The sequence below is a fragment of the Artemia sp. Qi Xiang Cuo genome, chromosome 1 (genome assembly GCF_049724085.1).
Source record: "Artemia sp. Qi Xiang Cuo chromosome 1, ASM4972408v1, whole genome shotgun sequence".
Taxonomy (NCBI): domain Eukaryota; kingdom Metazoa; phylum Arthropoda; class Branchiopoda; order Anostraca; family Artemiidae; genus Artemia; species Artemia sp. Qi Xiang Cuo.
The window spans coordinates 43,078,485-43,091,655 of record NC_142794.1 but is presented as its reverse complement, the minus strand read 5'-3'; the positions used below and the strand labels follow the sequence as shown (position 1 = coordinate 43,091,655).

The following is a 13,171-nucleotide window of genomic DNA, read 5'->3' as shown; positions in this document are numbered from 1 at the left end:
ATGTGTTTAGCCACTGAGAATCTAAGTGGGCGAGCCTATTAGGCATATGCCACTTGTTCGCCTGTGAGTTCTGTGAATCTTTGAAAACGTTTTATTCGGGGTCTCCAATTGCCTTTAAATGGCTCATAAAAATTCATAGACTATTTGAATTACCCTTATTCCATGACTATCTACCTTAGTTCTGTTCTGGGATGGATGGATGCTAGAATGTCTATCAAAAAGTGAAATGAATCATTTCTATACAATTCTGAAAAAGGCTTATGCCAGTTTTGCCTGTGACTCAGACTATCTGTCTTGGCTTGTTCTCCAATCAGCTATGGCTTGATGGCAACTTGATTTGAATTCAAATTCACGACAACATAATTATATAGCATTATGTATTTAAATTCTTAAAAAAAAATTGTAGCTTTTCAGGCCTTTAAATCAGTTTAAAGTAAAATTTCTCGAAACTGGTAAAACAACTTACCATCCTTACATGGACACATTCAAAAATTATGTCACGTATGTAAAATTAGGGAGCAGTAGGGGAAAGCTACCTTCTCTAATAAAAATTTATTTTGCTTTCTTCGTCGGGTAGATTTTTTGCTTTATTTGTGGCTACTGAAGGAGAATTTAGGGTAGAAAGTGAAAATGATTGACCAATCTCGGAATCTGTCCATCAAATGTATTCACGATTCTTTACTTGCACTGTCTATTTTATTCCCTATTAAACTCATTTCCCAGAAAGACTTCACCAGGATGAGTTCTGGCTGAAACCATCTTGATATCTCCAGATTTTGAAGATTTTCTCTCATTGTCCATTTGCTATATTTCTTTTATATATGCACACACCGACACACACACACACACACGCACACACACACACACACACACACACACACATATATATATATATATATATATATATATATATATATATATATATATATATATATATATATATATATATATATATATATTCTTCGACTAATTTTATATATATATATATATATATATATATATATATATATATATATATATATATATATATATATATATATATATATATATATATATATATATATATATATATATATATATATATATATATATATATACATATATATATATATATATATTCTTCGACTGTTTTATTGGTATTGCTAAGAATGAACCTAATGCTGGTCAAAATTTTTCAACACTGATAACCTAAGGGTCTATGAATTAGAAGGACTTGAGATTTTTGGGGAAAACTTCAATCAGAAAGATTCGAGTTCAAAAAGTAAAAAGTATAAAATTAAATTAAATCAACTACGTTTGTAAGTTAGCAACAAGAAGTTATGATTGTCCACAACAGCACCCTCGCAGCATGAAATTCTAGGAGATAATAGTAAGATTGAAACAAAGTGAACTTATTTATCTACCTTGCAAATAAAAGGTCTTGCTCCCGTGTGAACCGGCATATGTCGTGTAAGGTTATAATGAGCGCGGAAAGTTTTTCCGCAATCTGAGCATGTGAAAACTTTTGGTTTCCCAGCATCATCTTTTGAAGTCGGTGTCTTTTCATGATTGCTGCCATCGTTGAGTGAATTCGCAAATTTTAAATTTTCCGTCTTTTGCTTCAGAAGAGATGATCCGCTACTCGTGGGAGAAAAAATGGATTGTCTTGAGTCTGCAAGGAATTACAACAAATTAAGCAGATATAGTGAACATCTAACAGAGAACCGGAAGTTTACCGTTCCTCCTCTTTATTTCCAATATTAAAAGCACCGTGAAGTTTTCTGAATGCTGAATAAGAGCAAAATTACCTGTTCTGAAACGACCAGAGCTTTATGTAGCATAGGAGACTTAAAATCTAATAAGCAAAGACAGACTAAGACTAGGATTTGCAGGGCCGAGCTATAGACCAGAGGAATTTTATATTATAAAGGAAATGCATACGACTCGGTTGTTAAAAAGCATTTTTTCATTTAAATTGAAGTCAATTTAAATGTTTAGATGCGAGTGTCCTTTTGAGGAAATTGAGAGGGGGGAGGCTTTGACTGAAAATTAGATTTTTTTTTTCCCTATAAGATAACAGATTGCTAGTGCTTTTCAAACTATATTTTAAAACCTAGGTGAGCACTAGCACTACAGCCTTTGATATAACCTATATTGCCATTGATATTACCATGTTGTACAAAAAAAGAATGTTTATTTTATCAGTTGTTGCATTTACATACCAACATTTGAAAAATATACCGAAACGCAGAAAAAATTAAAGTAAATGTAGGTTAATGCTGTTTAAAATCAGGACTGATTTTGTGAAATTTTAATATGCTGAAATTTTTTCCAGAAAATTGATTGCGTTTATTTTTGGAATCAAATCTTTAAAACTCCACACCCAAGCCGCCGATTCAACATACGCTGTTTATATAAAATAGCTCTGTTGTAAAACAAAATATTGCCCAAAGACAAAAGTTCTATAATATGGTCTAAATTTTCTGCTAAAATCACGCTGAAAGCAGGGGCGGAATTTGTGGTGGGGCAACTGCTCCTCCCAGACCTCAGTTAGCCACTAAACCCCAGTTTGCCACCCTAGCTGAATTATGTTTCTCCAAAAATCTTGTCGAACCTAAGACACCCCTACATAATTCAAGCATCCACAGAAATCGGGTAGTTTCTTTTAGTATATTTTTATCTTTTTTTTGTCATTATATGGCTTATTTTTCAGTTTTCACATAATTTTCACTTGATTTTGGGGATATATGCTCTAACTTTGCCCCCCCCCCCTCCAGAATTTTGACAAAATTACGCCGCTGTTGAAAAGACAAAAATGTCAATTATATTAAACACATTAAAAAAAAAAAGAACTGACTACTTTAAAGAACTCAAGAACAAATACAAGAGCCAAAAATCCGTTCAACGTAATTTAAAGTAGAAACAAAATGAAGAAAGAAACTAACAGGCGGTCAATGATGCGTCTTCTTATTAGACTAGACAAATTTGTACAACGGAATTGTGCTGTTATTATGATGCCTTCCGTCTTCTAAGCTGATTGACACCTTCAAACCTAAGTTTTGACACATGCATACTTTTCCATTCACCCATGAGATTTGGATACTAATATGCGGTTATGATACCAGAAAGTAATAAGCTTTTGTTTGTGGAAGTTCAAAAGGGAAAAATTTTCAACCTCATTGGGCTGTCATACATTCAAGGCCGTATTTAGGGAGCGTCCTAGGGTCGAACCCCCCCCCCCCCGAAATGTTTGTCTGACTCGTGAAAAAGCAATAGTAATATATAAAACCACAATTTTGATGTGTTTTGTAAAGTTTTTTCTTGTAGCCTGGATAAGACCCTGCAAATATTTGATAAGATGAAAAAAATTTCAACAAATGCCAAAAAATCATCCACAATTAATCTTACAAGTTTTTTTGTGTTTGCTGTGTCGACGCCTCGCTCTTTACGCTAAAGTTTGACTTTCTCACAACTCTATTTTTTTTAAAGCAATAAAAAACTTTAGCGTAAAGAGGGAGGCGTTGAGGAGGGGACAGCCCCTTTCATATACGGGATAATTTCTATTCGTTTTAAGTTTTAACGTCGTTCCTTACTTTCAGTTAAAAAAACTTGTTTTTTTTATTTAATTCTTGAGAGGAGAGAAAAGATATCATTTACAACTTCCCAATAAAACATCTCCAGCTTTGTTCAGGTTTCGTTTTTTTCGTTTATGAAGAGCAGTCAGCACATATTCAAGGCTACAACACAGGAATTCTTTTCCTGCTATCTTTATCCTGCTATTTCCTGACCTTCTTTTGCTGTGTATTCGATTTTTGAAAGATTCAGTCGTTAATTTGCTGAATTTTCTGTGACTCAATAGTAAAATTTATGGCAAGAATAATGGCTATAGAAGAAGTTAAGTAAAAATAAATACGGAAATAAATAATTCTAAGAGATAGACTTAAACTTTGAGCTTATGTTAGTCTTTTAGTTATAGCCCACTTTTTCGAATATTCTGTCTCCAAGTTTTTTTTTATACCAGGGGATCGAGGAAAGTCCAGTCCCCTTGTATATAAAAGTATTATTGTAATTTTTCGTGTCACAATGCGTAGCGTTTAATTTGAAGCAATTAAGAATCCAAGACTCGTTTCAAAGCTATCAAAGGGTAATGTCTTTCCTTAAAAGTTCGGAATCGACTGATTTGTGAACAAAAAAAAATTGAATTTTATACTTCTCCTGCTTATGCTCAAGACTTTTACAAACAGGGTCTCTGATTTCAGAAAGCAGACGATTTATGAAAAATATTAATGTAGCTGGGAAGGAGACAAACCTCTCCCGAAGTCGGGGCCAATCTGCATTTTTTCACACCAGTAAATGGTAGTATGCCAATTAAAAAAAAATATTTTGCCATTTTTAAGACAAACTTACAGATATGCAACTAATGCTCGTTTAACAAGAATAATAAAAAAAAAATCAAAAATATGTTTTTAAAAATAAGTGAAGATCAATATTAAAACTTAACTTACAGCATAATCCTTTACAGCCTTAATCCAAGGAAATGTGGCGGTCTTGCCATCTCCGGAGACCAAATTATTTGACACTTGGACTATTTTGAACAAAATAGCTATGTGAAATTTCTGATCGAATTCATTCGGAGAGGTCGACAAAAACGCGGAAAGGTGGCTGGTTGCCCTTCAATCACTTTTGACTCTTAAAGGGGTACTATAGCTTTCAATTTCCTATGAAATGATGCCCCTCAAAAAATCCGACGACCACCGCTTCCATATGAAGTGGCAAGAAAATAATAATGCATTGAAGCCTTAAGGCTCTTTAGTATAGGCAATAATATATATATATATATATATATATATATATATATATATATATATATATATATATATATATATATATATATATATATATATATATATATATATATATATATATATATATATATATATATATATATATATATATATATATATATATATATATATATATATATATATATATATATATATATATATATATATATATATATATATATATATATATATATATATATATATTTATATATATATATATATATATATATATATATATATATATATATATATATATATATATATATATATATATATATATATATATATATATATATATATATATATATATATATATATATATATATATATATATATATATATATATATATATATATATATATATATATATATATATATATATATATATATATATATATATATATATATATATATATATATATATATATATATATATATATATATATATATATATATATATATATATATATATATATATATTTCCAGCCCCATTTAGATGTCTTTTTCAATTTTTTGAAATTAAGCAACTTTTCTCATACTAATAAACTTTGGATGTGTGAATTTCACATACTTGGAAATGGCAATTAACAGCAAATTCTTTATATTAATCCATTCGTTTTCTTTTGAGAAAGGTGAAAAAGTTGAAAAAGTTCAGTAAAATAAATAAATATTCAGTAAAATATGAAAAATCAGTAAAATATTCAGTAAAATATGACCTTTCTCAACAGAAACTGTTCTGTTGAGAAAGGTCATTTTTACTGAATATTTATTGCCATGAATGACATGATGAGTAATTCTACTAGATGTTTTTTTTTTTACTGAAGGGTTTTATGAGAAAGCTGTACCACCTGAACCAAAAGTCTAATGGCCGCCATTAATCAGCCAAGTAAACTAAAGCCAGGAAAAGTTTACCCTGAGGAGTCTTCAGCTATCAGAAAAAAATTTAAATGGGAAACATTATAAGCAAACCCGGAAAAATAGATATATGTTTTATAAAATTTGTTTTTACTCTAATTAATAAAGAAAAATCAAAATCTTTTTGGAAACTAATTGTTGATTCATAAAAAAATTGTTTTTCGTTTACAAGTTAGGCGAGAAGAAGGTCAACTTTTTCCCAAAGCCTTATCCGTAATACAAAATTAGGATTTACCTGCAACTACAGATCCAGAAATATCACAGTCTATGACAGGGTGTGCAGGAGAAGAATTTCCTTTCTCAGGTTCCTTATTAGGGATAGGATTCGGAAAACAAGACCTCAGATAAAAGTGCTGATATTGTTCTATGATCTGGACAAAATTTGCGGGAAATCCTCCAAGTGTCTCTACCGTCCCATTAGGATTGACTGGAGTCTCGCTAATCCTTAAGGGTTTCGGTCGATGAATAAGCTGCTCGTTTTTTTCCATTAGGCGAGCAATCGAAAATGAAAGGGATTTCTTTTTGTCTGGTTTGACTTCTTCTATTGTTCTACGTTCAGATTCCAATTTTGAACCACTAGATTGGTTGAGATCCATCGTCTTATGTGGCAGACTAAAGCATAAGAAAATTATAGTGACAGTTCATAGAACTTTCTTAGACAATTTATAGAACTTTACATAAATTTATAAAAAATTACACATAAGAAGCATAATCTAAGGAAACATAAGAAATTTCTAGAAAATTTTCTATAAAAATATAGAAAATGATATACAGGGAGGTTTATCTTTTTTATAACCTTTCTTGCTGACTAATGGGTTGTATAGAGCTACCCTCGTCAATAAGAATTAAAGCTGTAAGATATGGAATTTTGTTAGTAGTAGGCTATATGCATAAATTTTTTTTTTTCATTCTGGTTCCAAGTATAGAACATTCATTTAATTTTACAAAAGGGGAATATATTATCAAAAAGCAAGAAATTTTTATGATATCATGGAATTAAGCTTCTTAGTCAAGTATTTTTTAATTTTTATTTATTTATTTATTTTTTTTACATAGGGGTGATCGTATCAAACCAACTGCCATAAAGTATGAAAAGGTATCCATCGAGTGCAAATTGTACTGTTCTAATACTAGTTTTTAAATGATAAAAGAGAACAATCAGGAAAATGCTTTATTGGAAAGTTTTTATTATTTTAAAAAATAAAGTTGTGAGACAGAGTCAAACTTTAACGTAAAGAGCAAGGCATTGAGGAGGCGGCAGCCCCTCTCATATACGGAATAATTTCTGTTCGTTTTAAGTTTTAATGTCGCTCCTTACTTTCAGTTAAAACACTTGTTTTTATATTTAATTTCTGATCGTTTTTGAAATAACGCAGCTTCGATTTGGCTCACCGTGCATGAATAATTAAAACGAAATTTCCATACTAAGTTTACTTTTTTTTCGGCTAAATGGCTTTCTCGAAATTTTGTTCTGACTTAACTTACGAATTAACTTACGTAACGAACTTCTACATTCGTATATTTTTATTACGTATATTGGGGAGTTCGCTCCCTAGTTTGCTCCCTAGAATGACCCTTAATCACAAAGGCCGTTAAATAGAATAAATAGCTCTGATGAAAGTACAAAAAAAACACTTTAGCGTAAAGAGCGAGATAATGACTAGGGGGCAAACCAAATCATATACGTAATAATTTCTTTCCGTTTTAAGTTTTGATGTTGCTCCTTACTTTAAAACGAAAAAACTGTTGCTTTTTAAATTTAATTTCTAATCGTTTTTTAAATAATGCTGGGAAATCCGGCGCCCCCTTCATAGCAATTTTCCTTCCCCCATAAAAATTTTTTCCATTAAAAGATCTTCCCACGTAACACACGACCAACCCACCCCCCGCAAATACCAAAAAGAATCTCCCCGGAAAACTTCTGTATACTTCCCAATAACCAATACTATATGTAAACATTGGGCTAAGTTCATAACTTTCAGACCTTCCCCCGGGGACTGTGGGGGATTAAGTCATCCTCAAAGACATAGTTATTGTATTTTCCTCGACCATGCTGAACAAAATGGCTAGCTCAAAATTTGATCGGGTGACTTTGGGAAAAAAAGAGCGTGAGAGGGGGCCTAGTTTTCCTCCATTTGTTTTATCACTTAAAAAGGGCACTTGAACTTTTAATTTCAGCTCGAATGAGCCATGATATCACGAATGACCCGTGATATTCTAGGACCACTGGGTTGATACGATCACCCCTGTGAAAAAACAACAACAAATAAACACGCATCCGTGATCTTTCTTCTGGCAAAATCTAAAAAATTCCACGTTTTTGCAGATAGGAGCTTGAAACTTCTCTAATAGGGTTCTCTGACAGCTGAATCTGATGGTATGATTTTCATTGAATTTCTATCATTTTTAGGGGGTAGCTCCCCCTTTTTTTGGGTAAGACTCAGCTTGATGAAACTTATATATTTGAAATCAGCATAAAATTCTGATTCTTTTGACGTATCTATTGATATCCAAATTCCGTTTTTTTTAGTAGCGGTTACTATTGAGCCGGGTCGCTCCTTACTTACAGTTCGTTACCACGAACTGTTTGATAAGTGGAACTCTATTCATTTAGATTCTTAATCTTACATCGTATAATTTTAAAAAAAGTCCTCTTTCAAGCCACTCAAAGTTACCAAACTTGGCTACGACAATCAAGCTCATAAACAGGCATTTATTTCGTGGAGAGGACAAATTTCGGGGGAAAAATAAACTAATTCCTCAAAAAGTCTGATTTTGAAAGATGGCTCTGATCTGATTGGAGGAATTGATTTTGAACAATTTGGAAGTGTCTGTAAGAAACTCCAGTTTCAGGTCGTTGTTACCCGGCGCGAGGGTACAGCAAATATATACCAAAATAGTGTATAAGCATAAAATAGCATAAAGCATATGCATAAAATAGTCTCAGTATTATTGGTCAAATAACTAAGGGTGATGTCGTTTTGAGACAAGAATTTTTGGTTGGAAAAATATGTTCAAAGTACGGGTACAAAAGATATTGTTGAAAACCAGTTCAGATTTAGAACCGTCTAGTACTAAGCGAAAAGCAGGTCGTTCAAGGTTGGGGTGGGAGGATGTCGTAAAGAAAAATTAAAGGGAAATGTGAACCTCCTGGGAGGGTGTAAAGAGGAAGGCTTTGAATAGATTACGATGGAGGAGGAGCGTGCGTAGCTGTGTTGGCCTTAGGCGGCTAGGTGCTGCGGTGAGTTGGTAGTAGCAGTAGTAGTCTATGTTTACCAATTTTCTACATATGTTTATTGGCCAGATAATCAACTTTTGATTTTCTAGATGTATTGTATTCCCAATGGTTCTTATGTTGGAATTGCATATCTTGAATTTCAAAGTAATTCAAAATTAAGGACTAATTGAAATTTACAAATGTCTTTTCTCCATATTATTTGAGACAAATACTTCTTCATTAGGCATGCTGAATCGAGCCAAATAAAGAAGAATGATCTTGATTTCGAACGAAATAGCAATGCGGGTGCAGAAGATCGCGTTTCCTTAGTAAATGTCTAAAGTATGTTGGCCCTTCTTTTTCTACGATAACAAGAAACTGTCTTTCTATCATTTACATTACAACCATGTTTTGTCTCTTTCTCAACTTATGCCTTTTCCTAGTTTAATTTTATTTAGGAAGTTGTACTTAGAAACCAAAAATATTTTTTTGTAAAAATGCTTTCTAGGAGCTAATTTCAAATGAAGTCGGAAAACATCCCTTTTCCGGATTCCTTGCGGCCGAGAATTCTAAGGCGTATACTTTGCCCTATATACTGTAAGTAGAATCGAAAATGTCAAGGTAAAAGCCAAGGTTTCAGTTTTGAGTTGTAATTGGGTTTAGCTTATGGAATAATGTCATGTTGAATCACTTTACAAACTATCTTGCACTGTTTTTTGCTTCGATTATTTTTCAGGAAAACTCCCATCACCATTTAAAGGTTTATCCAATTTAAATTCCCAAATCCATAGTTAATTTACAAGATCTTCATTTAAAGTTTGCATAGCCTACCCCCAACATCGACGGCTATGTCAGATTTTTCTCCTCGAATTGCCTGTGCTAGGGAGTGGAATCCACTTACGAAAGAACTAAAATCATGTAGATCTCTCAGCTCCTTTAAAAAGAGAGTAAAGATAAGATAAATTTAAACATAAATATTTAATTTCAAAGAAATTAAATATTTACCTTTTATCTCTATTTATTTTATTATTATTTTTAGAATATTATTGATATTAAAATTACTTATATATTTTTGTTTGATACTTCATGGGGTGCGAGCGGAGGGAGGGTCATATTAAATTTATTGGTATTGGATGGTGGTACGGGATGGACATTTGAGAAGAGATGAGACCTCGCTGTGTTTAATGTATGTATTATTTAAGGGCCCAAACGTGCATCAATGCACAAGGAATTGTGTGATTTGCATTTTTTTGTTTTTGAAATAAAAACCCATATTGAACTTTAACTTGAAAAAGTTAATGTTCAAATCTATCTAAGAGATATTCCAGCCGCTATATGTTTTTCCTATATGATAAAAATTTAACATTTAAAATTAAAAGTAAGCAATTTCAAGATACGAAATTGCAATGCTAAAAGCAAAAGTAGGGAAAATTTTGTGTACCCCATTCAAGCGACCCCATTCAATAAGTGAAGTTAGGTTAATCCTGATGAAATGCACCAAAATATGGTGAAAATATAATGCATAAGAAACAAAATTATGGAAACTACAACAAAGAATCTTGGAAAGCAGGCCATCTAGAACGAATTATATTAAATACCTAACCTAACGTAACCTGACCTAACCTAACCAAAAATACCGACTCTATAAATTAAATATTTAATTAAATATTAAAATATTAATTTCTACTGAGCCTAAGTTAATTGTTTCCGAATACAGACAGCTAAACCGGTTTTTTCTCAGATCCAACAGATCTACTCAGATCAAGAACATGAATGAAGTTGCTATAATACATAAGCACTGAATTTTAAATTGATACAACTCCTACGGATAAAATACGAACTGAAACTGAAAGAAAAATCATACTATGGAAATAAAGAGCGACTGGAATTAAACTTCAAAGCCATAATAATGTATAACGATCCATTAGTATAAATTCAACTGTAACTAATAAATCTCACCTGACTATAAATAAAATGACGACACCCTCGAAGACACAGGTAATTTCAGAGGCTCGTAGCCTGAAACAAAATTATTTAATTTGTTTATAAGAGCTTGCGAGCCCATGTTGATATAACAACGACAAAATATTTGGAGATGGTTCTAAAATAACATATTTCTATAAAATATGGCAAAATATATGTTACTCGCAGTTTTGCTCCCTTTATAATAACTACTTTTTGCCTGAAAGCACCCCCTTCCCGTAAGAAAATCTAAATGTTGTGTCTGGTCTTATACCATTCTATGGAAGTTGGAATTTTATGGGATTACTGCTCTGATGAGCTTTTGTTTGTATTAGCTTTTTCTAGTTATTAGCTTTATAATTATTACCGAAACCAGCAGTTAGTATCGCCTAAGAATTTTATCTTTTGTAAATTTCGTTCGCCATTCGAGTTTTCCCGAAGGTATACATCGCATTAAAAGCTATTCAATATAGCTATGGGGCGAAAACCCACATTATAGCTTGGATATTCATCTTATTTTGAAATTGAAGCTGCACTGTCGAAAAAGTCGCTTATAAAAAAAAAAAAAATAATAAATATGCGTCTACCTGGCCTCTAGTTGTTCCTTTTACAGTTTCAAGGATCCTGTTTGACACTGATTATGATTTAACTTTGAATTCGAAACTGATAAAAGACATTTATCATGTCATGTTTATGCTTCCGCTTACATCCACCGAAAAAAAGAGACAGTCGCTGAAACTAACCAATCGCAGACCGTTTCTTGACATCTGCCGCAAAGGAGCACCAATGAGGTTTTGTGCTCTTTTTGATTGCCTGACTGCTGGCAAATATTACGTTGCGCTAGAAGGCTTTCCATTTTCCAGTGAGCTAAAATGAAAAGGCAATATATACAATAGGGTTTCCTGGTGCTTAGAGTACTTCAAAGAAAAGCGGTTTTTAGTGATGCTTTTTTATTGTAGTATGGACCCTTTCTGTAGAATTGGTGTGCTATATCGCTTGATAAAAAGAAGTTTTAAAGGGACATTTTAAAACAATTCGTTATTGTTTTTCATTTCTATACTGCTTTTTCCCTAGAGTTTTGAAGTGTTCTTTGAAAGGATAAAAATGTGCACTTTTCTCCATAGTAGTTTTAAAAGTGGAGCAAAATACTGTCACGGATTAGAATCGATTAAAGAAATTTACGCAACCCATGCTCTTTAACTGAATTATTGTAAATCGTTATACAGAATGACAAAATTATTCAAAAACTTGGTTTCCGAAAAATGCATACTTAAAGTAAAGGTTTCAAAAAACAGGTTTTAAGAGTTTCAAAATAACATTTTTGAATTAGAATAATTCAATTTTACAGGTCTGAAATGTGTATAATTTGGTTTTCCTTACGATGTATCGCTGAACTTAGATGATGCGAATGATGGTATTATTACCAAAAACCAAGGGCGTATCCAGGATTTTTTTCTGTAAAGGGGGGGGGGAGGGGTACAAAAAATAAAAAACACACCCAGAATTTGCTTATATGTTTCTTTTACATTTTTACGAGTTGGACGAAAATTTCATGGGGTGGGAATTCAAACCCGGAAACCTTCCCGCTAGATAGGGCTTTTCCAACAAATCCTTACAGCTCAATTCTGCTTCACACTAACACAGCTGCAGAAACCCACTACCTCCCACATTATTCAATTCAAAGAATTAATTTAGACCGGTTGTTCCCAACCGATTTTGGACAATGGTCCACCTAGGCATTTCTAAAATCCTGATGCCCCCTTCGTAATATATAAATTTTGCTATTCAAAATTTTGCATATAGGCCTTTTCAAGGGCGCTGGCAGAAAATTTTCCAGGGGAGGCCAGCCACCAAAATAGTAGTGGTGGTTGGGTGACATTTTAGGTGGTTTAGGGTGCCAAACTACGACTTTACCCCGAAGAGTACAAATTTAAAATCAAGTACAATTCTGAGAAGCTAATTGATTTAAAAGTATCAATAACTATATTTTAGGCTTCCCAGTTGCAAAAAGAGTAATGCCGTACGGTGGTAGTACTGGATTCAACCAAGTTGATTTGCTTTATTTGTAATGAAATTAGGCTACGTTTGGTGACCTGTATATGCGTATCAATTATAATGAGGGGGGGGTGAGTCATTGTGTAGGTGGGGTTAGGGTAGATTCCTACAAAAGTACATTTTAGTGGACAAATTGCTTCCTCTTTATGAGGCTTCAGATAAACGTTGAAAGTGATAGGGGGAGTAGGAATTAATTAAA

The 13,171-nt window shown here is 32.5% G+C and overlaps 1 protein-coding gene across 1 annotated transcript in view; it reads right to left on the bottom strand.

Annotated features, from left to right (window-relative positions):
* LOC148956340 (uncharacterized) overlaps positions 1-11,548 on the bottom strand; it is a 28,999-nt gene extending 17,451 nt beyond the window's left edge. The window contains exons 1-3 of the mRNA XM_089095004.1: positions 11,505-11,548; positions 5,974-6,350; positions 1,404-1,651 (exon numbers count right to left, since the gene is read on the bottom strand). Coding sequence (XP_088951130.1) covers positions 1,404-1,651; positions 5,974-6,334 — 609 coding nt within the window. The 5' untranslated portion in view covers positions 6,335-6,350; positions 11,505-11,548. The remainder of the gene's footprint in view (positions 1-1,403; positions 1,652-5,973; positions 6,351-11,504) is intronic.
* Between the last annotated feature and the right edge of the window lie 1,623 nt (positions 11,549-13,171).